At 36.9% G+C, this 27,153-nt stretch overlaps 1 protein-coding gene across 2 annotated transcripts in view; it reads right to left on the reverse strand.

Moving 5' to 3' along the window:
• Nucleotides 1–619: 619 nt before the first annotated feature.
• The window catches only part of TNKS (tankyrase), a 162,365-nt gene continuing 135,831 nt past the window's right edge, over nt 620–27,153 (reverse strand). Inside the window, exons 17-27 of one of the 2 annotated variants that reach the window (XM_045535409.1) lie at nt 26,853–26,962; nt 19,843–20,031; nt 16,602–16,839; nt 15,814–15,896; nt 9,003–9,123; nt 7,718–7,815; nt 6,924–6,998; nt 5,966–6,071; nt 5,321–5,474; nt 2,567–2,723; nt 620–862 (exon numbers count right to left, since the gene is read on the reverse strand). In XM_045535409.1, the coding sequence (XP_045391365.1) occupies nt 776–862; nt 2,567–2,723; nt 5,321–5,474; nt 5,966–6,071; nt 6,924–6,998; nt 7,718–7,815; nt 9,003–9,123; nt 15,814–15,896; nt 16,602–16,839; nt 19,843–20,031; nt 26,853–26,962 (1,418 nt within the window). In that variant the 3' untranslated portion in view covers nt 620–775. Of the gene's footprint in view, nt 863–2,566; nt 2,724–5,320; nt 5,508–5,965; nt 6,072–6,923; nt 6,999–7,717; nt 7,816–9,002; nt 9,124–15,813; nt 15,897–16,601; nt 16,840–19,842; nt 20,032–26,852; nt 26,963–27,153 lie in introns of both variants that reach the window. The other variant, XM_045535408.1, reaches the window with a different exon arrangement.

Consider the following 27,153-nt stretch of genomic DNA (forward strand, 5'->3'; position numbering starts at 1 on the left):
GGCTTGTGTCAGGATGAGCAAGTGGACTCCACCGGCTTTGACTTCTCCGAACTCGGGAGCTCCTAAGTCAAGTTGATGTTTGTGCATTTCCCTTGTGAGATGGGCCAATGCATAAAAGGATACCAAAACTTGATGATTTTCTTTTTCATCTCGGTTTATGTTAACGAGAAGCACAGATACAAAATAAAACAAACCAAAGTGTAAAAACATAAAAAGGAAACTGAATCTTGTTCAGCCAGAAGCTTGGGTTGTGTTGCTAATGAATTTTGTTAGTGTGACTTTGTGCAAAATATCCTCAAGAAGGCTCTGGCTCATTTTCAAAGTAACCAAAAAACAAAAGCCAAGTGTTTGGAAAAAAATCAAAAGTGAGCCCATCACGTGTGTATTTGTTATATACATGTGCCACGCGTAACAAAGCAAATGTAGTGTGTGGATTGTGAACATCTGAAAAAGTATTGGTTTTCTCTTTTTCCGTTTCTAAGTCTAGATCAAAGCAATCTTGTTTTAGAAACAGATAATTGCAATGAAAATGAGCCTGAGATATGTTAAAAGGCCGCCCCTGTAAACATTTCCTCAAAGGGAACAGTAGCAGTTGAGTATGTATCAGTTACTCATACTATATTCATCACTATAGCAATGCTTTATAAAAGATAAACAGCTTATTTCTAGGCTGTCAGGGATTTATAGAATATTGACATTTGTTGTTGTTGGAAACAATCCACTGTAATCCAGCCCCAGGTTTCAATCCCATCTGCCTTTTACCAGCAGGCATTCACTAGGTTTTCTGCTCCGCGGCGGTGGCGGTCTGCGAGGGAGCTTCCGGCTTCATGATCTGGTACGTGATGAGATACTCCGGGTACGCCTGGAAGCCACAAGCAGAAAAGCACATCACCCTTCTGGTAGGAACAACACTACAGCCTTACTAACGTGGGAGCCTCAGAGGCTGTTCATCCTGGCCGGGGTTCTACTTGGGCCCAGTTCACTAACAGGTGCCTGAACGATTAGGAGGGTCCACCTACCCAGCTGTATAGAAACATGTAAAACCCTACAATCTAGAAAACTGTTTGAATGCTATTTCTATTCAAATACTGTAAATTAGTTGCATTCTAGTCATCCCTTATTAGAGAGCCGTGTGCCATAAACAGGAAAACTAAGGCACGAGGCAGCGTGAATACTTTTCTTTTTTGCCTTAGGTAGCACAGTGCTGTCACATAGCATGTGTTCACTACATGCTTGTTAAATGGAAAAATAATTCTGAACTGAGTTCAAATGAATTATAGAAAATGATGTAACACTGAGCTAGAAGGAGTAAGGGTGACATGTGTTGAGTCACCCATAACCTAGAGGCCACAGTTTGGAGGTAAGTTTTAAAAATTAACTAATGAAAGGCATCTTTTATAGGAAAGACAATGGCTCAGATTTAGACATGCCTCCCCTACTATTCTCTTTGTCTCTTCTCTCTTGTGGTTAGTAACACAGAAGGCGGGGTGTCCGGGCTGGGAAGGGTACTTCTTGGGGGTGCAGGAAAAGGCAGGCTGACCCGAGGGAGCTGTTACAAACCTTGCCCAGAAACCACATGGCGCCAGCAATTGGAGGGAAGGGGGCAAAACACCCCTTCGTTTGGATACTATGTAGGAATTCTTCAACCCTGATATAACATGATGATAAAACTAGACTCAGGATCTCAGAGTAGTGTGGGGCTGAGATTATACTCCTTGGTGAGCCCAGTGTTGTGGGGCCCCCAAAGAATTTGTTGAATGCTGACTTACGAATTACTTGCATATAGATGTGGAATAAGATAAGAAAAGGAATGAAGGAGAAGAAAAAACTGGACGGTTTAATATTTAGAATGCAGAAACAAATGTGATCAATTTACTGAATAATTTCTTTATAATTATATACCTTGATTTTAGGAGGCAGAAACTATGATATATCTGTGTCTCAGAATTACTACTCTATAAATGGCAACTGTAATATTAGAATTTTTGTCAGAACTAAAATTCTAAGGTCTTAGAATAGATTTAGCAGAGTAAGAATCTAATGTGTTAGTGCTTACTATTAATGCTATTATTTCCATCATTATCATCATTATCATTCATGTATCTCCTAAGAGGTCTCAGCAAGGATTTTAAAAAGAACAAAAAACATAAATGTGTTTTAAAAAGTTATAACTGTCTATATATATGTAAGGAATCTATCATTCATAACATTTTTTCCCCAAAAATTCCACTCTGCTCACATTTGAGTTAAAAACTGCAATGGTTTCCATCTTTAGTACACTTATTTGGGATAACCAAGATTGACAATCTCTGATTTTCCAATCTGATGCTTCAATAACTAAACAGTTTGTAGTTTTATTTTGCTATAATTTGTATACTGCTTAATTCTTGAAAGGGTTTACTAAAACAAGCTAGGTCAGATATCTATTTCTAACTCCAGAGTTGAGTATAAAGAATCTAACAAAGCTCAAGTACTGGTGTTAACTCGTGTTAACTCTCAGATGGTCTCCATGTTCTATATTGACACCTTCAATAGCTTGGTCACGTTTATCTGGTGAGTGACATACCTGTTCTCCTCTGTAGATGACATATTCAGCATACGCCAGCCCATTGACGCTGGGTCTGCCAATAACCGAGTGATGTCCTGGGGGAGCATGAGCCATTTTCATGGTGCTAAATTGCAGAAAGGATTTTCCAAGGGTCACTCTACAGAAAAGCATTTGTCTAAAGAGAAAAGAAAAGCAATGCTTTGAAGGAAGCTTTAAACCTTAGAACAAGATAGCTGTAAGGTTTCCTGATTTTTAAAAACAATTTAACACAAAGAAAAGCTAATTTGAATGTCATTTTCAAATTTATGCATAGGAATGGGATGGTATTTGATATGTTGATTTACTATGAACAGTTATCAGGCTCAATAGTTACACTTAAAGTTCCGTTTTGGTGTGGCTTAGGAATCAATCCTAGAAAGATACCTGGCAGTAAGTTTTGGCTAGTGGGAAAAGGGAACTACCAGAGAAAACTGAGTGCTTGCGTGGGTGGATGGGAGGAACGTGAAGAAATAAGCAGATAGAAACAGCACTTGAAATGAAGACTGGGTTTGCTTATTATGAGGAAAAAGTAAAAAGTGAGGTTAGATAATAAAACTGGGTTATGAACAAAAATACTTAGCTTAAATGTATGGCTGGAAATCATACTACTTGAGTGAAACATGCATTGGGGCAGATGTAGATATCATAGAGAGTAAGAAAGGTTGATTGGGAAGAAAGTATATTATATATATACTAGGGATTGGCAAACTAGAGCTCATGAGCCAAATCCAGCCTGCCACCTGCTTTTGTAAATAACACAGCCATGCATTCATTTACATATTGTCTGTGGCTGCTTTTGCACTACAAGGGCAGAGCTGAGTCATTTTGTCAGGGACTGTATGTCCTATAAAGCCTAAAATAATTATTATCTAGAACAATAATTTAAAAAAAGTTTGCCAGTCCCTAATATAAGCAATACACATTTTAATTAATCGGTATAGTTGGTCACACTATTAAATGTAAGTAGTTATTATTCAATCAAATAGTTTGTTTTTAGCAATAGGGTATGACCTTTGGGATGTGACCCATCAGGGATACTATTCTGCGTCAACTAAAATTTGTGCTGGGCTCAGGATAATTGGATCCAGCCTGGACTGACGTTTTAGCAGGACCCTCCAGGATGCTGGCTTGGCATCAACCGCATTCTCTTGTGGGGCCCAGAGGAAAGGGTTTTGCTCTACATTAGAGGGAGGCTTGTTGAGCTCTGTCTCTACATTGTGGCAGTGGTGTGCTGTCATTAGATTCTGTGTGCTCCCAGTCCATTATGTCGTACAAAGCTGGACCTAACAGTCCCTGGCCTCCTGCCTCTGCTTCCTGCCCCAGGTTGTCCTGCTGCCACTGAGGCAGAAGATGGTGGGACCTGCCCCGCCAGCCCACGAGGCGGCAGGTGGAGAGTGCTGGCTCATGCTTGCTCACTGCGGTGTATTACGCAATTGCAGCAGCCCAAACTGTAGGGATATAGATGCCCCGAGGAGCAAATTTTGGCTAATGCAAGACGGGAGCCAGCAGTCAAATTCATCCCTCTCTCTCACTGACATGCTACTGTTCTGAGATGCAGTAATTCACACAGCCTCTCTGGAGATGTCTCATGGACCGAGCCAGCAACTGCACCTGCCATCAGACTGTGGCCAGCTCATTAGTGCACCTCACTGTGTTTGCTCTGCTGCCATCTCTACCTCATTTTGGACCCTCATTCCTGCCTCCCTGGGACTGCATTTGCCAATAAGGCTCTCTTTTCTAGGAAATCCTGGCTAAGACATAACCATGTGTGTCTAATAAGCAATTGTTAATCCTCATCGAGGTTCACTTTTATTGCTTATTTAGGTTCATTTTGTCTCCATAGCAGTTATGTTTGAAGCATCAGAAAAACGCTTTTGCAAGCTACATTTTCTTGGGAATTTCTGTGTGTTCTTAACCACAGAAGTCTTAACAGAAGGAAGTTTCCTTCTGGACATATGGCATCCATCTTAGAATGGCTGATGGTAATAGTTTTTTTCATAGCATAAATGATCTAAGTTTTAAGGTCAATAACTATAATGAATTTCAAGGTTATATGGGTCTTTTTAAGGTATTAACTAAATCATATCTTATTAAGCTGACTTTGCAAAAATGCCTTTGATTAAAGAGAAATGTAACAAATCCCAATCTTCACAGAGTATAATTCTTTTGCATTTTTCATTGGCAAGGAAGGGAATGGTATTTTTTCCCACTGATTGCAGAGATAGTATACTATTATTTTCTCTGATTTCTGAGTTTTAACATCCTATTTAAAAAGCTGAAATTCATTTGTTTGCTATTAATTCCTAAGTTGGTATTTTGAAGTTACTTTTCAAGGCTAATTATATATCCCGCCTTACAACAAACAACATCACCAGCAGTATCAGAAGCAAACTAAAGAGTCTTCTTGTTTATAAAAGTTGTGCATCTTAGAACTAAAGGTTTCTCTGTTCTACAGAAATCATTCTCAGCCTTTTCTTGTTCTGATTCCGAAGCAAGGAAAGTAAAGCCCAGGGAAAAAGCCAAGACGCAGGGAATTTCATTACAATCGATGACTGCTGGACATGTATCTAGTTTTTACTACTGGTACTGGCTTTGCTGTCATTGCTCCTTAGGGCAGAGGCTGATCAGCTGGACCTACTCAACACCTAAGGCTGTATGATAATCCGTGACTTCTGAGAGCCTGAAAAACTGACCTGAGGGTGGCAACCATTGCGCTAAAGGCAAGATGCTTACCTGTGACATATATAACACGACCTGTCTTTGTGTGTAGGGCAACCTGTTCCTCCTCCAATTCCATAAACATACTGGTTGCTTTTCGAGGAGTTTTCAGCAAAATAAATCCCAGCTCCAAACATTCCTCCTATGTATGCATGTCGCTCATCAAACCCTTTATGAATAATGGCATTAATGAAAGGAGAACCTTAAAATATAAAGATAGCAAGATTAGCTTTTGAGTACTTTTCTAGAATCTCAAATAGTTGCATAATACCTGCACTGGGTAGATTAATACTAAAAATTAATACATAAATAAAAAGCTTATTTTCTAAGTTGGTCTATTATGTACTAGTGTACATAATACTAATGTATTAATGTACTAGGACTAGATTACAACAAAAACATTTCACCAGCTGGCTCAACGTGCAACTTAAGTTCTGAAACAATTTCAGATGAGTAATTTTCATTATACACGCCTTGGAAAGCCCGCAGTAACGTATAATGCATTAGAAAGCTGGTACCAACAAGTAATTTACTTGGAAAAAAAATAAAAACAAGCATTTTTAACACAACCCTATTATAGTCAATTTAACACAGATTTTTCACTTTATTGAATTCTGCAAAAGCCCACAGAGATGTCTGCAATTACTGCCATGCACTCACCGTGAAATAACATGCGTTCATTGTGATGGTTGTGATTCTCCTCGGACACCTCCTTTTGTCTGTGACAGAATCGCTCTCTCAACTTCTTGTTGACAACTTTTTGAATCTTTAAGGAGAAAGAAAGTCATTATCAGTAAAATGTATGTTTATGATTTAAAACAAAATGCATGTTTCCCTCTAGGCAGGTTCCATTTTTGTTTTGTTTGCTTGAGACAATTTAAAAATGATAAAGTTGCCATGTCAGCGTAACTCAGTTAATATTCTAGCTTTTAGTGACATAATTTTCAGTTATGGTTTCTTTATTTTGTATCAGACCTGGCTGTTCCTAAAAATCATCTCAGGTTTTTTTTTTTTTTAAGGTTATTTTTAGGCTACTCCCCAGACAAAATGACTTTTAGGAGATGGGGGCCTGGAAATCTGTATTTTTTAAAAAAGCTTCCTGAGTAATTCTGATGTGCATCAGTGTAACTTTCACAGGTTTGTTGACTCAAAGGGTTAAACCAGTTCTCAACTAGTTGTTCCTCTTTATGATATCCCTTTGAAAAAAGCATATAACAGTTATCTGTTCCATATTGTACATTAAGATAGTAAGATTAAGAGATATATGTATTCTGGTATCATCACTGACTCAATTAGATTGAATAGCCAGGCCTTAATGTTACTTTCAAATGATTAAAAAGAAAATTGCTATCAGCTATGGCCTGAATGTGTGGATGAGCAGGGAGAGAGCCCTGCCCACATGTGCATCACCAACACAAGCTGACCAGTGGTGTTTTTAGGGCAGCCTCTATTTCTAGTGAAGTATGATCTTGGGGAGTTGGAGATACTGTGGTGAGCAGAGTATTATCTGATGGATTTTCTCTGACAGTTTGAAAACATTGACTTTTAAAAATTTTTTCATTGTCTAGCTCTGATTTTCAGGCAATCTAATTTTCACCATGAAAATTTTTAAACTTACTCGAATGACGTTATATCTGTTGAAGATGCCACCAGCATTACCACCATCTCTGTGTTCTCGAATTGTACTTTGCATCTATAGAACAAAAAATACACCAGCGTATAACTCTAAAGACATGCCTTCCATTGTTTTCAATATTTCAATTTCATTTTCTGCTTAGATATTTGCATAATAATGGAATTAGGCACTTTGTTTATTATGGGTAAGAAGTGAGGCATAAGCCATCAGTGGAGAGGGGCTCTCCATGGCATTTGTCTACCAGGAGGTCCACACAAATAGCCTTAATCTGGAGCTTAGAATAATTGTCACTGGAGAAATGATACGTAACACAGAATTATGAGGCAGACTCAGAAGCACACATAAAAATTAGGCACATTATTTTATAATCACATTTTATACCTGCATAATAATAAAGATTAGAAGATACTCGCTATCTATGAGGCAAGATTGTCACTCTGCATCATTCTTAGGTAGCACTATAACAATATAAAGAAATAGCTGGAATAGGATCCTTGCTTGCATAACTTTCAAGAAAATCTCCAGAATAAAAGGACAGCTCTGCCCCACTCATTGCAAACCCCAGGCTTATGATGTGAATGCAGTGTGGCATAGTTATAATCCATGGTCATATTTTAATTTTGGCAATCTTCTGCCACAACGACTAATGGAGACTGAGTAATAGATTGGCAAGTGACCATACGACAATGTTAAGATGAGATGGTAACTCTCCTGGAAAAATAGGTTTAACCATAGGTTTCAGGAAAAGAAAATTAAAGATTTTCGATGTGCATTACCTCTTCTTCTACTGACTGATACTCTTTGTCTTCTGGAGCAAGATCCAGCAAAATAGTTCCCTGATTAACACAGTGAAAAGTCAAATAAGGATTGGTGCCTGTAGGAGAGAAAAATTGACATATGAAACTAATGTCCACACTGCTTAGGCTCTATTTTAGGGAAATCTGTAAAAAATAATTGACATTTTGAAATCAGTCCAAACTATTTACAATTTGAACCTAATACTTAAGGTTATATTAAATAAATACACCCAAAGACAGGAGAAGAAACGGAGATGTGTTTGGGGATCACTTCTGTGCATCCTTACAGAACTCCCTGTGCATACAGCAGGGCTCAGCAAGTATTTGTTGAAAAGAACTCAATCATGAACATACACAGGAAACTATGTCTGACACAGAAGAGAAACACACACTAAAATTATAACGTAGTCAGGTCCAAAACATAAGAATTATCCTCTAAAAACTCTTATGAGATGGCTTGAAACAGCCATTACAATAGCTTTAAAATACATTATCCTTGTTAATTTCGTGGATGGACAAAAATAGAGATAAATAAGCAAGACTTAAGCTCAAAATCTCTTAACATTTAGTACCTCTTGCAATTTGTTTTTTAGCTATGTAGATTAATTAATTGACGTATTCAAGTTGTTTCCCTTCTCTTCCCTACTTTCCCATAGTGACAGTTCTAAGAAACGGAGAAATGACAAGCATGGAGGGAAAGCTACGAGGCTTGCAACAGCCAAGTGCAATGGAAGAGGACTGAGCTGACAGTCGTGAGGGAGGAAGGTCCAAGATGAGGTAAGAGAGAAAGGTCAGATTATGAAAAGCCATCACGAATGTCTGATTTTATCCTAAAAGCAACAGGCTTCTGTGGAGGGGTTTTAAGCAACGGAAGTGATACAATCACATGCTCATTTTGAAAAAGAGTCCTGTGGTTACAGTGTAGGGAAGGTACTGGCTCAAGGCAAAGGTGAAGGCTGGAGATAAGCTGGAGGGTGGTTGACAGTTCAGGAGAGAGACAATGTGGCTTGGATTAGGTGACAGCAGTAGGAAAGATAGAGTACAGAGAGTCCAGAGAAATTTAGGCTATACAGTGAGAGAAGACTGACTCTGAGACTTTTCCAGTTGGAGGGAGTGATGTCTGTGACTGAGATGGGGACGGCAGGAGACACCACATCAGTGCAGTGCATGGCTCTGGAGTCAGAATGCCTGAGTGCAAACGCCAGCCTTGACATTTATCTCGTACCACTAATTTCTGAAATTTACTGTTTTCTGAGTAGCTTACCTTGTTGCCCACCTAAAAGTCTTTCCACTCCTTTGATTAATTTGTGGCGGTGCCCGTATGCATTGATGCCTATTTCTTTCAACTCTTCGTGACCCATGTCAGCCAACACATCTAGTGTAATCTGAAAAATAAAACAACGTTAGTTGGTAAATCTATTTTTTTTTTGAGGGTGTTGCTCTGCTGCCCAGGCTAGAGTGCAGTGGTGTCATTATAGCTCACAGCAACCTCAAACTCTTGGGCTCAAGTGATCCTCCTGCCTCAGTCTCCCAGGTAGCTGGGACTACAGGCACGCCTGGCTAATTTTTCTATTTTTTATAGACACAGAGTTTTGCTCTGGCTCAGGCTGGTCTCCAATTCCTGGCCTCAAGCAATTCTCCTACCCTAGCCTCCCAAAGTGCTAGGATTACAGGTGTGAGCCACTCCGGCCTAGTTGGTAAACCTTTAACAGTTCTTTAGAGGACAAAAGCTCTTCCATCTGTCTACAAGCTATGATTGCCATTCAAATTAAGAAAATCTTTTGTTTCCTGTATAGGCATAAACTTACAATCTTTTTTAAAGTTGCCTTGAGAGTTTTATCAGTTTTTTTACTTACTACACCTTAATTTGGTTTTGGTCAATGGAGAATTAAACAGGGAGAAACAATACTGCAGAAATACAAAATGATGGTTGCTGTATTTCCTTTTGACTATTTAATCCCACCATTTTCTGCTTGCTTCAAGATACAGGAGGAATCAGTAGCTTGAAAATGGGGATATACCAGATCCTGGTATCCAGCAGGGAGTAGCAGTGAATGGCAGGGAGAGAGAGAACTGTTTGGCACATGTGAGCAGAATGTGGCAAGAGGGGTGAGCAGACTTTAGATAAACATAAGGAAGAACTTCCCAGTGCTAAGAAATATTCAAGCCTGGAACAGGCTGCCTTAGAAAGTAGTGAGGTTTATATCTCAAGTATTTAGGTAGATTATAGACCATTTTACAGAGAAGTTACATAAAAAATTCTAATTTGGACAAGAAAAGAGAGACTAGATGGCTTTTAAGCTCTCTTATAAATTTGAAGATATAACAATCCCTGCTGCCTAAAACCTATTCTATTTTTATACAACATAGTGGTTTTTAATTTTTGGCCATTCATCCCTGTAGATGGAAATGATTAGTTGGCTCAAAATGACCTAATTCCTTTGTGGGCCAAAGTCACTGTGACTCTACTACCACCTAGTGGCTGTATTCTGCACACACAGGACAACACCTGGGGCAGCATATTTCTTGGTGCTGAACATGCAATTTTCTAACCCAGAAGAAGCTGGCCCTGTGACAATCCAAATGCTAGCCTACAAGATTAGCCTTTGATTTTCTCGTTCCTTGGAAAACCAAGAAATCCTTTTATATACACTCCTTTTACAACTCAAGTCAGATATTTTTATCTATCCATAGCTTTTTCCACCTTTAACTTATATATGACATTTAAAAAAACTGACTAATTAAGCCTGAAGCTCTGCTGATTTTTATTGTCAGAATGAAATATTATATAATGAGTCTACTCTTCTCAGTGCAGTGAGCATACATCACTCATTCTTTGGAAATAATTTACTATATTGCCTCTAAGTGGCCACTTAAGAAATAATTGCTCCATTGCACAAAATGGGCAATTCACTTCCAATCACCCAAAGGAAGGTTTCGGCAGAGCTTTTAAAAAGCAACAGTTCTGAAATACACATCGATGAGACATAATAGTTCACAAAATAATAGGAGCTTTTACATTTTTAGCTAGATGTGATTTTAATATAATTTGGAAACCATATTATTGATATCCCATTTGTTTCTTCTAAATATTCTACACTTCAGTTTAAATAAAGGTTCACATAAAAACAGGATCTCGTATCTGCGTGGTAACTTCAACTCAAAGCATCCTCAAACTTTTCTGAATGGATACAAATAGTACATATTTGGAGCAAGTAGAAACCGGGCCAGCAAAACACAGTATTCTCTACAATGCCCTAGAGAAGTAATGGAGAATATTTAACATATTTGTTCATCATACAGCTCCAGTCATAAAACGAATGCAAAAAACTCAAACCAACACAACAGAAGCCCTGATAGACTGGTATCAAGTAACACAGAGAGCAAGGGTGAGAGGAGGCCTCATGGCTCCCGTGGACAGCAGCCATAAAATGGCTCAGTGACCCCCACCCTCCTGGGGTTGTGTCCTCACTGCAATCCTTTCCCTCTGAGTGAGGGACAGACTTACAGACTCATTTCTAACAAATATAATACAGCAGAAGTGGTGGGGTATGACTCTTCACATTAGGTAATAAAAAGACTGCAGCTTCCACCTTGGGCATGCACTTCCTTGGACTGCTCGTCCTGCAGGAGGCGGCTGCCATGCTGGGGCAGATAGACTCACTGATTCCCACCTCCTTAGACTCATGCCCTTGCTTAGAAAGTACCCAAAAGGCCTTGGGAAGTCATTTCTTCAGAGTAACACAATCGAAGTTGTATTTTAGGAGGATGAAACTGGTGGCACTACGAAGGGCAGATATGGACGGGAAAGTGACTGGGAAGAAGAAGAAGATGGAGTGGCATGGAAGGGATGAATCTGGGAGCAATTTTAAAGGAGAACAGACAGGGCTTGGCAAACAGAAATGGTTTTTTTTTTTTTTAAAAAAAATGAATGAAAGTAACTAAAGAGTATTACAAAATTCTGAAGCTGGGTGAGTATGACACAGTTCTATCAATAAAAGATATGGAAATATTTGGAGGGAAAGCAGGTTAGTTGGATTACAGACATGTTCCAAGATTCAGGGCTTTTACAACCCTGTAAGCTGCTAGAAATATTTTTCTGAAAAGCATGCTTAAATAACATACTTCTTTTTTAAACCTTGACTTAGTTACATCCAGGAAATCATAAGTTTGTTAGGCTAGTTATTTATATCCAGCACATATTAAAATAAAATTATAATCTTAAGAATAAAATTATCCAATATCAGTTAAAATCATCTTGCATATACAGCAAATGTCACTTCAAGGAGGGCTGCCTCTAGCTTCTAAGATCTGTTCATTTTACCTGGGGTTGGGAGAGAAAATTAGAGTTTTAACGGAAAAAGTCTTTCTTTTACTTGGCTTTAAAAGGTTGCAGGCTAGAGTAGTGGTTGTAAGAACTAACTTTACAATCATGTTCACAGTGAATTTAGTTGAGGACATACCTTTGTCTTCAGGAATTTTGAAATCAAAATTTATATGGTCACTTTCCATGAAAATATATGGGTTGACCATAAATACATCCACAAGTAGTCTTCCAAGTCATAGCATTTATGTTCCAGGACTTGCAATGTAAATCAAATCTGTCTTTCCCATAGAAAAAGTATTCTAGGTAGGAAGCTATGTTATAAAGGAAGAACAAAGTCATGCTGGTACTATATTTAATTAATGATAAAGGATATAGGTATATATTATTTAATATAGAACTTGGCCAACTATCTATGGGAAACAAGACAATTTAGTGGAGAGATTTCAGAGAAAATAACTGAGGAAAGTTGAAGCTATGATGGTCTGAAGGAGGTATCTCTGGAACCAGAAATAAAATAACTATAGTCCACACCCCACTGGGAGAGAAATATGCATGAGTAGGAACAGAGGCAATAGACATTTAATTATGCCAAAACATCTTAGGAAACAGAATGGCTCCCTGGCGTAAGGTAAACAGACATGAATTAAGTAGGTACAATGCATGCACCTCCACTCTTCCCCCACTACACAAATACACTGACCATCACCACATGTTACTGGCCTGATACAGAATGTTAATGGGAGAAAATTCTGAGGGTAAGTTATGGAAAGGGTTACCAAATTTATTACTTCATAACTGAAGGCTAGATAAATATTTGCAATTAAAACAAATTTGATTGCTTGCTGCCAGAGGACAGTCAAGCACAGTTCAATACACAAAAAAGGTAATATCATTTGTCTGGAGGAAAGGAACTATGCTAGGTTATAAACATTAAACGCAATAGTCAACGTATTGGTCAAGAAAAGGACATAGAAATTATTCTGGCCAAAAGAAAATCAATGGAACTATTTACTCAGAATAAAACTGCAGTGAAAAAAAAAAAGACCAATGAAACTGATGAAACCAGGATAAGCTGTCAGAAGGACCAACTGGGGTACCAAAATATTAAACTATTAAAATCAATAAAATGAGACAAAAATGCCACAGGAAGTCAGTTACTGACAGAAAATATACAATATAAAGTAAAAAAGAAAAAAATAAAAGGTAAAATTATAATGCAAACTGAAAGAAGAGAAATTAGGGTCTTTGGTTTATTAAGTGAGGATGTGTTTAAAATTTCACAATTTTTGTGGATATGATTTAGGAAGAAGAGATATGGCTGTAATATGGTTATAACAGAATATAATGCTTTTAAAACAGTGTTCATACCTTCAGGGAGGAAATAAGGGAAAACGGTTCTTACTGCTTAAGATATTCTCATAAGAAATCTCCAAACCAGAGGAAGAATAAATCGTAGGAAAAGGAAATGATTATAGCAGTCTATAAAGTCCTCACCACCACACACAAGGCACATCTACTGCTTCACTAAAGTATATTTTATAAACTGCCACAGAAGCATAACATGAATGGAAATTTTAAATATCTGGACATTAGCAGGTATTTTATAGGTAAGGGAAATGATAGATTAAATGCTTTTTAAGCCAACTCTACACAGCAAGCAAGAGGGTGAAAATAACTACAATCAAGTTCTTTTAGTCCAATGCTATTTCTATTTAACTGTTTTGGATGTTAAGAACATTTAAGATGGACCACAATAAAAAATATAAAAAGTTAATTTAGCTAAAAAAAATATGAAAAAGTAGAAGAAAATCTTAACAGTATAACTGATACGAAAAAGAAAAAAGCCCTGGGGTTTTTAATTAACTCCCTATTGACTATAAGCCTAGAAGGAAACCAGAATGGGGCAAAGGGCCGGTGAAGAATTTGGAAATTATGTCATATAAAGAATATTGAAATAAACAGGTAGACTTATTCTAAAATATGGGAAGATCTGTAGAGGTGGGTGGTTGAAACATCCCTGTGAGGTTGACTAGGCCTTGAAAAGATATGAAGGGCTCTATTATGTTATAGTTATAGGCCCTCAAGAAGGTATGTCTATGTTTTAATCCCCACTGCCTAAATGTTACCATGTTTGGAAAAAGGATGTTTGCAGATGTAATTAAGTTAAGGATCTTGAGATGAGGAGATCATCCAGGATTATAGTGGTCCTAAATCCAACACAAGTACCCTAGTAAGAGACATAGAGAGGAGAAGACAGACACAGAGGACAAAGCAATGTGCAGATGGAAGCAGAGACTGAAATAGTGTGGCCATGGGCCAAGGAAGCTGCTGACCACCAGCACCTAGAGGATGCACGGAATGGATCCTCCCCTAGAGCCTCTACAGGGAGCATGGCCCTGCTGACGTGTTAATTTCAGACTTCTGACCTCTACAACTGTGAGGGAATGAATTTCTGTTATGCCACCAAGTTTGCAGTAATCTCTTATGGCAGCCCTATGAAACTTAATACATTAGTGGACTTGAGATTAGATTTCTAGGCAAAACTGGGTAAGCATAAACATAAAACAAATGGATTATCTATACATTTGGTGTACTTTAAATTACAAGCATTCTATTACATCTGCTCCAAACTGGAACAAGTTATCTTCCCTGGCTGGAGGACTGACAAGGATGTTAAAAAGGTGATTTCCTAAACCTGGGAGAATGACTAATCATCTCTAAACACCTTTCCCATTCTAAGATTCTCTGTATATCAGTAATACTCAGTTTAAACTCAAGAACTTATTATCATTTGGTATTTAACACTATGGTAATAAAACTATACAATATTAAGTTAAAAACTCATTATCCTGTATAAAAACAGCACAGCAAACAGAAGGACCCTAATTCATAAATACCCTAATGATGACTTCATACTTACACCTTTAAAGATATTTAAAATGTGTCTGAAAATAGAATGAGTTTATTAGAGTGTATAGCCAATTTTTGGTTCAACATTATTTCATAGTCCAACTGGACAACAGAAACTTTACAAAGGGTCAATTTTAACACATTAAGTGCCACAGGAGTTGCATTTAACTTAGGCTAAGTTTTGACCCTGAGGCCATGTGAAGCAAAACCCTGCAGTTGGTTCATGAAAATCTTACTTGTTGATGTTCTTATTGTTACAATTAATACTGACAATTTAATTCTAAAAACATGGATTGCGTTGCGTATAACTCACTCACAGAAAACAATAAAAAACAACAAATTAAAAACGATCGTTTCGTTTTAATAAAACACTGTGGCTTTAGGGGAAAATTTTTTTATCTATTGTGGCAGTCAATGTGTTAAAAAGGTATGATTGTCCAAGCATTACTTTGCTTTCCAAATTAATGGGCAATCACCTCAGGAGTCTAGTCACATCAGTAGTGTGAAATGAGATGAATAAATGACAATACTTTTTGGAAACAAAACAAGCAAAGACAATTTTGAAAACATTTCTTTTGAGGTGGTTTCATGCTCTGAGTTTTGACATGTAATAAAATGTATAGACCAAGAGTGCTTATAAAAATAAAATAACAATTAAAGGCTCCCATCTGTTAGAGAATTCTGGGGAGAGTATAACATACTCGGTTTCCCTGGCTTCTATAGAAATACATTGTGGGATTTCAAATAGCTGTTAAGAAGCAAAAAGGGAAGAGTGGGTGGCAATTAATAACTTTCAGTATTTAATTAAAAAGACTCAAATATATACAAGAAAGTTTACCTGTTCTGTTTCAAAGATATCCCGAAGGTGTTCAAGGCCAAGGCTTTTTAGGAACTGGCTGATATTCATGTCAAGACCCGCAACTAAAACAGAACATATTAAAGTTTCTCAGAAAGAATATTATGAATCTAAAGGAAGTTTTAGTATCTATTTAAAGCCATGGCTCTCTGATACTCTTGGCTGTACAGGTGATTCTGCATGGCATAAAATAACACAGAATACATAAACTTAATTCAGATGCTTCAAGTTACCTCTGAATTTGGTTGAGAAGTAACAAGTATTTTATCTTTATCAAATCCATAGTATGTATATTAATTCTAATATTACAGTTATATATTTATAATTCTATATGTTAAGTATAGACTATTATAATTAATATAGCATCTATAATTCTATTATAAAATACTATTTTATATAAGATAATCTAATGCCTTTAATGAATCAAAAATGCAAATATATCATCAGCTATTGTTTTAGTTTTCATTTCTTAAATGACCTCTCAGTTGTTTGCTGACATAATTTCAATAATCAGACCCACTCAGTAGTTCAATAAGATACTACAGTTGGAAATGGACATCCTAGAGTATATATAAACACGAACAATGTAGATGCCAAGGAATTTGGCAGTCTTCTATGAAGTATTTCTTATATAAGACGTGTGTGTGAAAATTTACAGACAGGATGTCTTTACTAAGTGAGGTGGTGTTCAATAATTGCCAATAGAAAAAAGTGAATCTGTTCCATTAAAAAAAAGCATAAATAAATAAGCACTGACGGGGTATACTCACCTTCTCCTTCCTTCCTTTCTGCACCGGCTGCGCCGTCCCCTGCGTTGGAGGTTCCTCCTACTGCCAGTTCTGCTAAAGGGCCAGTGAGGTTATCTATGCTGCTAGCAGCGGAGAGGCAGGAGGGGGTGGATGCTGGTGAGATCAGAGAGGCACTCACTACAGTGGCCTGAGGTTTAAAACAGGTAGGTAAGGCCTCTGGGGGCATGGCATCTATCAGCAAAGCTCTGATATCGTCAGCCTAAAAATAATAGTTAAAAAAAAACCACATAAAAATACTGTATTTTAAAAAGGTAAGTTTTTTAAACTAAGGATCAAATTCTTTGTAAATATTTTCCTTAATGAATGCCTTGTTATTCCCTATTGATTTTTGATCATTCCTTCCTCTTTCCTTCTCCTATCCACAGCTCTGAGGAGTCTCAGTAGTTTCAGTAGATACAAGAGAAACTATGTAATCTTTAAAAATACTTCTTTCATTTTAAGAAAAGCACTTTCAGAGTGTTGACTCTCCTTCTTTAGAAGGAAGTTCCATATTTACTATATTTTGTTTATGCTTAAACAACTACAATAATCTTTGGTTATTTAGTGCACATAATAACATAATGTACAGTTAACATCTAGTGAAATTTTAAAGTGGTGACACTTTAATTTGGCTCATTTATTCATGAATTTTACAGTTCGTAAGTATTAGTTGTAATTGTTGTTGGGGTATGCAGGAGATAGTCTCTAAAGACAGCCAGCCACCAACTCCTTCCTCCCACCTGCAAGCCACCTCTGTTTCCTTCCCCTTGAATCTAATGTGCCCTGTGAGTTGCTTTGACCAATAGAATGAATGCAGAAGTGATATTCTGGGGCTTTTGAGCCAGGCCTTAAGAGGACTGGCAGTGTCTACTTTTACTCTCTTAGAGCCACCACCACATTGCACAGAAGTTTGGGCTAGAGCTAGACTACTGAGTGATGAGATCCCATGTGGAAAGCCCTCTGCAGGATGAAAGGCCATCTTGGAAGCTCCAGCCTCAGCTAAGTCCCCAGCTGAAGTAGTGTACAGACAGCAGAACTGCCCAGCTGAGCCTAGTCCACGCACAGAACTGTGAAAAACAATACACTGTTATGTTAAAACACTCACTAGGTCTTGGGACAGCTTGTTATGCAGCAATAGAGAAATGACATGGACATGGAAATTGGTACCTGGAAGTGGGTTCCTACTGGACATGTGGCTTTGGCTGGAGGCATGAGGGTGGCATGGTGACTGTTAGTGGGAGGTAGTTAGGCAAGTGCTATTGAGGCTGGAGAAGGGGCACTGATGCTGTGTCGTGGAACGTCTGGCTACACTTGCACATGAGGAATTATGGAAGGCAGAAAATGAACCTAATAAACACGGGGATCTGCCTAAGGAGATTTCCAGGAAGAACGCCGACTCTGCCAACTGGACTGGCGTTTTATCTGCCTGACAAAGTATAGGAAGAGAGAAATGAACTAAGAAAGGAACTGTTTAGTTCTCTTTAAGAAAATACATTCACCAGGATTTGGCAGGTTAGAAAATAAAATTATTCATCATTCCCAGCCTCCCCACAAGCAATAATTTCTCAAAGTAAGACAATGCTTCAGGCCAAAGGTCAAATTCGGGGTGTTGAAAGTGAAACATTGCCTCAGAGTAAAAATCAACTCAAAAGTATGGATATATTACCTACAAGTCTTAAAAAGACCTTTAAGGTGGTACCTTGTGAACTCTCTCAGCAAGATGAAAAGTGCTTCTGAGAATCTTACAGGCACTGTCCCACAAGCACCTTGACTTGCAATCCAAATTAGAAAGGGACCGATCTTGAAGAGATGTGTGGGTGGGGCTTTTGTCTGATGGAGTGGCACATAACTTGATGGGAAACCCAACAGTTTATAAAGGAGTTGTACCAGTTTGGACTAAAAGGGACAGATAGATCAAAATGAAAAAAGGCTCAGGGACCCCAAATTTCTAGGAGCAGGTCAAGAAAGCCATTTAGCTGTAAATATGGGCCATTTTTTATGGAAAGAGAAGGATGATTCAGAGGTTATAGCCAAGAGCTATGGAAAACTACTCTCTGCGAACAGAATGAGGCCCTAACCAAGGGCCATTCCCTGACTCCTGAGTAGATTAGCCCGATCACATGTGCCTGGCTGGATTTCAGAATTGCTATAGACCAGTGATGGCTATCTGCCTCCTCTTGGGGAGGGGGGGAGAGCATGAATATAGTTTGAATGTGGGGAAAGTGTAAGTAATTTGTATCCACGGGGAGAACTGTGGTGGATTAAAGATGGTCACAAAGTTTTTGCTTCTTCTTTCAAAGGTCGGGTGTATTTCCCTAATCCCTTGAATCTGAGCTGACCTCATGACTTGCTTTGCACGATAGAACGTGCTGTAGAAAGGGATAGCATGTCAGTTCCAGGCTGAGCCTTAGAGAGGAATGGCAGCTTTTGCTTTTTCTCTCTTAATATGCAATCATTCTGTAAAGAAATTCTAGCAAGACTATCTAATGATGACACACCATGTGGGGATAGATGGAAAGGCCCTATCCCTCTGCTCTGACCACCTGCTACATGCAGTTGTACAAGTGACCGCAGGTGAGATCAGCATAAGAACTCCCCAGCCAATGTTCAGAATCATAACAAATAACAAATCATTGTTACATTAAGCCACTGAGAGTCTTGAAACAGTTTGTTATTCAGCAATACATAAATGAAACAGAATGTAATTTTGAAATATATTTCTGGCTTTAAAAATTATAAATAATATTTAATCACAAAATTTTAATTCTTAGTGTGGAAAATATTTCTACAGTATATTAATTTACTTTTCCATCTTCGTAAGAATAATATAACACCCAGAGTTAATTTACCTGTCTATGAGATAGTCAAAGGAAAATTATCATGAACATTAGTTGTTCTACAATAACATAAAAGGTGCAAGATATTTTTCTAAATGTAATTCTTTGAGGATACACTTTAGAAATATGTTTTCGCATGATTCGTGTTTTCCCACCAGGCTAAGTAGAGCAAAAAAAATTAAGTTAACTTACTGTTTAGTTTGCCTTAACTGTTTTAAATTATATTTTCATATAAAAAGCATAAAACCTCAAAAATGTTCAGAAGGAAATCTTTGTTCGTATTCTAAGCAAAATAAGCACTGCTAAAGGCAAACCTGCTGAGCCCTAGAATTGAATGTCATCTCTGAAAGTACAGTGAACACTGAATACTTAAAATGAGGACTCACTGTTGCCAGATCGAGAGGTGTCTGACCTTCCTGGTTCTTCATAGTTGGATCTGCACCATGCGCTAGGAGGAGGGCACATAACTGCGTCCTTCCTTTCTGGGCTGCTTCATGAAGAGGAGTAAAAGCCCACTTATCGGTTGCATTGACACACGTGTTGTATTTTATCAGTAATGCCGCTATGTCAACATGCTGAAGAAAAACAAAAGGATACAAAGGGTTACGAATGAGATCATCTAGTATATTAGATGTACTATCATGTACACTTGTTTTTATTTAATGATTCATTTTCTCTATATCTGTATTCTTATCCTTAATAGGTAAGTTTCTTCTAAATAAAAAAAAGAACATTTCATCCATCCACCTGTACTGTGGACTCTATCTTTTCTTGCCTCCTCTAATTATTCCACGATTATTCTTTTGCCCTGTAATTATTTATGAGCTTTTTTTTTTTAAATTCAGTCTTCTAACACATTTAGTTTTATTTTAAACACAAATAGGTAAAGTGAAACTAGTACCTGACCCCAGGTCTTCTATTAATGGTCTAATTTATCTGCCAAACTTTTCAAATGAGCATCCTACACACAAACACACTGCTTCTCTTCTTATCTTCCCACTTTTGTTCTAACGTATCACAATCTGATCTATTTATCGAAACACCTTGAAAATTCCTAAATGTTTTTTCTTAGCCTTTGAAAAAGTAACATACCAAAACAACATTTTACAAAAATTATCATAGCCTGTTGTGTCCACAGTGATTTAGGGGTGAGGAAGTGTTAGCAGCAGACACACTAATAACCCAGGCATGAGGCGATGAGAACTCTGAACTGTGACGGTAACAGAAGAATGGACAAGAAGGGCTAAATCTGAGAAATTTTGAAGGAAAAAAAAATGGGTTTAGAAAGACAAATTCACAACAGAAGAAGAGATAGAAAAGTCAAAGATGACTACTTTTCTTGGGGGCATCTAGAAGATTAAAAAAGGCTGAAATACAGTTCAGAGGGCATCATTGGTTATTCACTTAACTCTCCTACCCATTTTCCCACCAACCAAACCATTGCTGAGTACCTATGAAGGGCCTGGCATTGGAGGCAGGGACTCTGGGGAGATAACAAAATGGAATACTGGACTAATAGATGTAGCCACTTTATAACGAGCTCACTAAGAAAAGGAATACGAGAAGGTAATTATAAGGGGGATAATGAAAACAACAATATTTTGGAAAAAGAGAATGGAAGAGTCTTCAGAGGGCACAAAAGGAAAAATAAGCACTACAGAATTTTAGGACCATAAAACCCAATGTAGAAGCTCCAAGGAGACAGGTTACTCTCAAATAATAAGAGCTCTATGGCAAAAGGTTTCAGTTTCTTCCCCAAAGTCCCTATAAAATAAGCTAAGATAATCAATTACATATAGGTAATACTGATGCAACAATTAGGCTTTTAAAAATATTAAAAATAACTTGTATATTTTTATAAACACATTTAGAGATGCTAGGCTGGTTATCACTCAAGTATTTCTGAAATCGATTTCAACTTCATATTCTATAATTTTGTGTGATTGGCACATTTGTGTTCCTTATGGATGTATTTCCTGGTATAACTTGATCAGTTTTGATAATTAAAGCATATTATCTGTTGGGAAAACATTTCTAATTCATGCTGCTGCCAACTACAATATATTGAGTTTTTTGAAGTGGACGTTTCTGAGAATGGGAACAAATAAGGAAGGTAAAGAAAGAAAGGTCCCAAGATGTGATTTAAGGCATACTGAACTTCCTTAACATACTATCTTTTCTGCATTCTTGAAGATACTCACTTTAAAAAAAACAGGCACTTTTTCTGAGATAGTATTGAAGTTTTATACAACACAAATACCTACCTGTACTTACTAATTTTGGGAAGAGTAATTATGAAACACAAGGTGAAGAAAATTTAAAAAGTATAGATCAGTCAACTCCTAAGAAAAGTTTCCACATTTGCTTTGACAACACAAAGCCAAAAAAAAACCAAAAAAACAAAAAACAAAAAACAAAACCCAGCAACACAATCAAGACAGAGAATCAGACTAGGGCTTCTGAGAACAGGTCATGTTTTGTGATCCTTTTGGGATTATTATAAAATTGATTCTACAGTTGAATTATTTTTAGACTTTCTAACACAAAAGATGAAAACAGAGTTACCATCTATGGTACTATCAAAATCACTTAAACTCAAACCTAGTAATTTATCTCCCTTAATTCGTAGGATTATTATTAATTCATAGGATTATTCAAAGGATATATATTGGGAAAAGAGAGCAATTTTTGTTAATCCAAAAGCATGAAATCACTTCAGGCTTCTTTCAGTGAAGTTATGAGCTATTTGAACTGTGTTTCTGATGATTAATTTTATTCTACTACCCTGTTTATTTGCAGAATAATATAATTTGGCAGACTAATTTACACAGGCTTCCAAAATTAGATAGTCCAAGGAAAATTACGTGTTTGTGTGTATGTGTATAAAATGAATTGTATATCTGGAATATATTATTAAACTTTCTTTATATTGAATTTATCGTTTATGCTTGGAGAAACCAATTACATGCTTGTTAAATTTGCTGACAAATGTCTGAAAGGGCAATGAACAGGAAAGAGTATATTACTACCCAAGTAGACTAAAAACACAATTCTTAAGCTGTTTAATTCTTTCAAACAGCTATACCACTGAGGCAAAAATAGTAACTGAAATTTAAGGCTGACAAGTGCAATAAACCAGCCATAGCTCAGTTCTATTCAATACAGTATGTAAGAACCAAGTATTGAACTGGAAGGTCTAGAAAAAGAACTGAAGTCTGCTGGAAGTTTCCAGGAGAAAAAGCCAATTTAAGATAGTTTCACGATATGGCTAGAACACAAAATATTGTATATGACAAATACAACACAAAAAGACTGAGAAGGCTTTAATTTAATTTCAAAAAGGTGGGAAGCAGGGGGGAGAAACCTGCTTGGGCTCCAGTTAGAGCCATTTAATTGTTCAGAGGCTTTCTTACAATGATGCCACAAAATGCCCCAAATATTATCCATTTTAGAGGAAATACAAAAGTTGACAGAGAAAACTAATCAGCCAATTGATTTACTCTTATAACAGAAAATTACATGCTTTGTGGTAATAAATATCAATGTTTTACATTTACTTAATAGCAGAAAAATTAAGTGTCTTGTGTAAACATGTATTCAAAAATAATACAAGGCATTATAATGTGAAGAACACTAAACAGAATAAGGGCATATTACTATTAGTTCTCATGAAACTTGTAACTTTTATTTAAGCTTCTTAAACTATGTGTGTGTTTTTCCATTTGGAAAAGCTGAGGTGGCAAGACCTTTTTATATAAAAAAGGACCAAAGACACACACACAGCAGACTGAGCTCTTTAGAGGAAAAATGGTAAATATGCATCAAGGGATAATTACCAATAAATAACTGCATAAGTAAATAACTATGGAATTTCACAGGTATCTCATATTATTTTATCCCCAGTCTAGTCAATTAATCTGTCTATTAATACTGATATTGAGCTGATCAAATACATAGAGTATTTCTAAGGCTGTGAGATGGAGCGACACACAGCCCTTACTCTGATTGGCTCCGTACGTGAACTGTGGAAAGTGAATTATTTTATAATAACAGATTACCTTGCATTTGTTATAGGGCCTTCGATTAGAGAATGTACTTTCCACATGCACAGTCTCATGTAATCATTACAATACCCTGAAAAGAAGGTCTTAGCACTCAAGTTTTACTAGTGAGAATACTGAAGATTAGAAAGAGTGAGGCACTTGCTGAAGACTCCCGAGTCGTTGAACAGAAGAGTAAAGACTAGATCCTAGATGTTCAGATCTCAGGTTTAGGTTTTTCCATTACACCACAGATGCCTGCAGGGTCTTGCTAGACTAAAACAGAAGACCCATTTTCCTAGTGAGCTGAAAATGGGAGAGAGTATGATATCAGAGAGAAATCATTTAAGTCAAGAACACTGGGTAACACTCTTACCACCAACTGCTCTACACATTGCTTTATGTTTAGTATAGAAGACTCTATTCCAGATAAAGTGCTACAGAAAAATCTACTCCCCAGAATGAATATATGCGGTCAGGCCAGTTCAAGCATCATCAGATTGATGGGATGAATACAATATAGAAAAGTATAGACTAGAGCCCTATAATTTCATTAAAATATCCAGGCAAGGCATATGTATAGAATGAATAAAAAGGAACTTTAGAAAGATAAATAGGTTTATGTATCTACAAATAATGAAAACATAGCTGTATCTACCTTTTAGCTAAGGGAAGATAAAACAACTTTTTAAATTTTTATATTGTATTAAATTATTAACATTAGTCCTCATTTTAAGTCTATTAATTGAGATTAAGGGAAATACTGATTCCATATGGTTACTGATTGGTTACCATATGATCTATTGGATAGATCATAAGTTTACAAATGGCATTAAATAAAATTATTTTATAGAGCGGAAGTTCTCAATGGGGAGGATGCCAACCGAGAATCGCCATGTATCATGAGAGATTACTGAGGGGAGTGGGTTGCACATGTGAAAAACATGGCAATAAAAACAAAAAAGGTCAAAAAACTGCCAAAGTAAAGGTTTTAGTGTGAAAAATATAAGTACACAGTCACTAGCTCACAAATATCAGATTTTTGAATTTATAAGTTTAATACATGAAGAATTTTTTAGAGTGACTTAAATAACCCACCCAATGAGGTAAAAATACCTGTGATAAACACATTATCTACCTCATCTGCATTCTTCAATAAAGGGATGGATTGAACCAGGTTAACCAAAACCTCTATCAAATGCCCTCTATGTAGCCTAGAGAATTTTTGGTTAATTTTCTCCTCAGTAAGTTACTTTCATTTACAAAAAGCTGAGCAGTAGGGATTTGACAAACAGGATAACATAAAAAGAAATAGTGAAAAAAAGTGTTCATTATTTTTTCTCACTTGGTGTTAGAAAAGAAGAGCAGGAATTATGGATAATGGTGAAGTAAGTTTGTGAGGAATGAAACAGTGGGGTTCCGGTTAGGAGACTGATTGTTTATACCTCTCCTCAGCTAATAGCAAGACAGCTCCGAGTGAACATGAAGTAAGACGAGGCTGACCTGCACACTATGTTACTCTTCAGCCACTAAAGAGAACCACAGTACATTTTATTCCTCTCACACTAGTCAGTAAATGATACACATGTAGAAGTAACATCTCAACATTTTTCCCATCAGAAGAATGTGATCTAAATGTAAAATATTTACTCTATAATTAAATTTTACTTTCTTTATCCTCTGTGACAGCTATAAAAAGGCTGACGTGATAGAACTTCCCTACATCCAATGTATGGGGATCTACTGTATTCCACATAGTTCACAGCATAATAAGCTTTATTAGATCAGGTCATTACTATAATTGCCACCACCTATCTTATAAATCAGTAGGTTTACAGAGAGGATAAAAGACTCTAATTTAAGTTCTACTGAGCCCATCAGCTTCATAAACTCTTAACTGAAGCTTAGCAAAGGGATTAGTGGAATACAATATGGAGAGAAGGATTATGCCAAGAAGTGCCAAAAATTAGCCTCCAAATGATACACACGTATAGTTATAACTTAAGGGTAAAAGGATTATACATAAATGTATACATAGTATGTTAGCTGTAAATATTAAGCATGCCAGATCTTTGGTACAAATATTTGTTGTTTGGTGAAGCTGAGAGTCCTATGTGAAGAAAGATTAAAAAATTCTAACAATTTTAGTAAAAGATTAATCATCTTTAGAAAGATAATTTTAAATACTATAGTTTTAAGAGGATTTTAGTACTAATGTTTATTAAATATACTTTCAATTAATTTATATTATACTTGGAAGTATACTTTTCTTAACTGTTTGTCCAGCTCAAAACTGGAATTGTTTGCTTTCTTCAAAGTATTCCCACTCAGGTTTGTTATCTCCCTGAAATGCTGGTCTTTGCAGAATGGGTCCGAGAAGATGAGGACAGTCTCATCAAGAAAGGCAGGAGAGAAGACAGCAGGGAGAGAGAATATGGAGATCAAGGTGTTTAGTTTAATTTCTACTTATAGTTTGTCAGCCTTTTGCAAATCTAGAAACCATCCTCATTAATAGCAGTTCCAACTGTGAGAACACCTGGTAGGTGCAATCTGGCATCTGTGGGTTTTTACAGTCGAGTGGGGATTAAGTGGATGGAGAGACAACCACGAGAGCATCCGTCTTAACTTCTACTGCAGTGATTCATCACGCCTGAGTGGGCCTTCACTACTTCCTGTCAGTCAGTTCCAACAAGCTGCAAGGCACTGCAACACATTCCTCTTCCTCTTACGACTGACGATTACAGTTATAGTGCTTGAAAGAATGATGCTAGACTTTCAGTGTGGGGTTTTAGTTAGTAATTTGGACTCTATGAAATCATATATGCCAGTTCCTCAATTGCTGGCTTAAACATTTTTTTTTCCAGATGTGATCTTGCTATGTTGCCCAGCCTGGCCTTGAACTCCTGAGCTCAAGGGATCTTCCCACCTTAGCCTCCCAAGTAGTTGGGACTACAGGTGTGCACCACTGTGCCCAGCGACTTAAACATTTTTAAGATGCTGATGATAAAATAAGCCATTATAATTTCGATGTATATATAGGAGCATCCTGGCTTTTATAGTTTCTAAAATCTACTTGAGTTAAGAAATATTATCTGTATCAGTAAATTTTAACTGAGCACCCATTACACACCTATTACTGTGCTGGATAATGTGGAGAGACCAAAAAGCTATAAAAAGCATGGCCATTGGCCAAAAGATAGTTAACCTTAACTGGAAGGCAAGAAAAAGCTCTGAACAGAAGATTAAAATTGGGCTAAATTATGCTATTGGTTAGATATCTACTTATTTAATACATCGGACATATTTAATGAAGTAGTAAATGTCAGAGAAGTCTTCTAGAACTTTAGGATGCTCACCCCATAAGATGCAGCATTATGAAGAGGAATTAAACCACCCTTGTCCTGGGCATTAACATCTGCTCCATGCTCTAGAAGATATTCAGCTACTTCCAGATTATTGTAGCCTGCTATTAGAGTCAAAAAAAAAAAAAAAAAAAAAAAAAAAAGAAGGCAAACACGTCAGTTTAAAACAAAAAAAATACATATATGTATATAAATAACAAGGACCAGAAAATGTTAAGGTTTTAATACTTTTTGTTTCAAAAGCTAATACTATTATCATGTAATTGAGAGCCCTTACAATAAAAAATTATACAAA

This window comes from Lemur catta, chromosome 22, assembly GCF_020740605.2.
Source record: "Lemur catta isolate mLemCat1 chromosome 22, mLemCat1.pri, whole genome shotgun sequence".
In the NCBI taxonomy this organism is placed as follows: Eukaryota; Metazoa; Chordata; class Mammalia; order Primates; family Lemuridae; genus Lemur; species Lemur catta.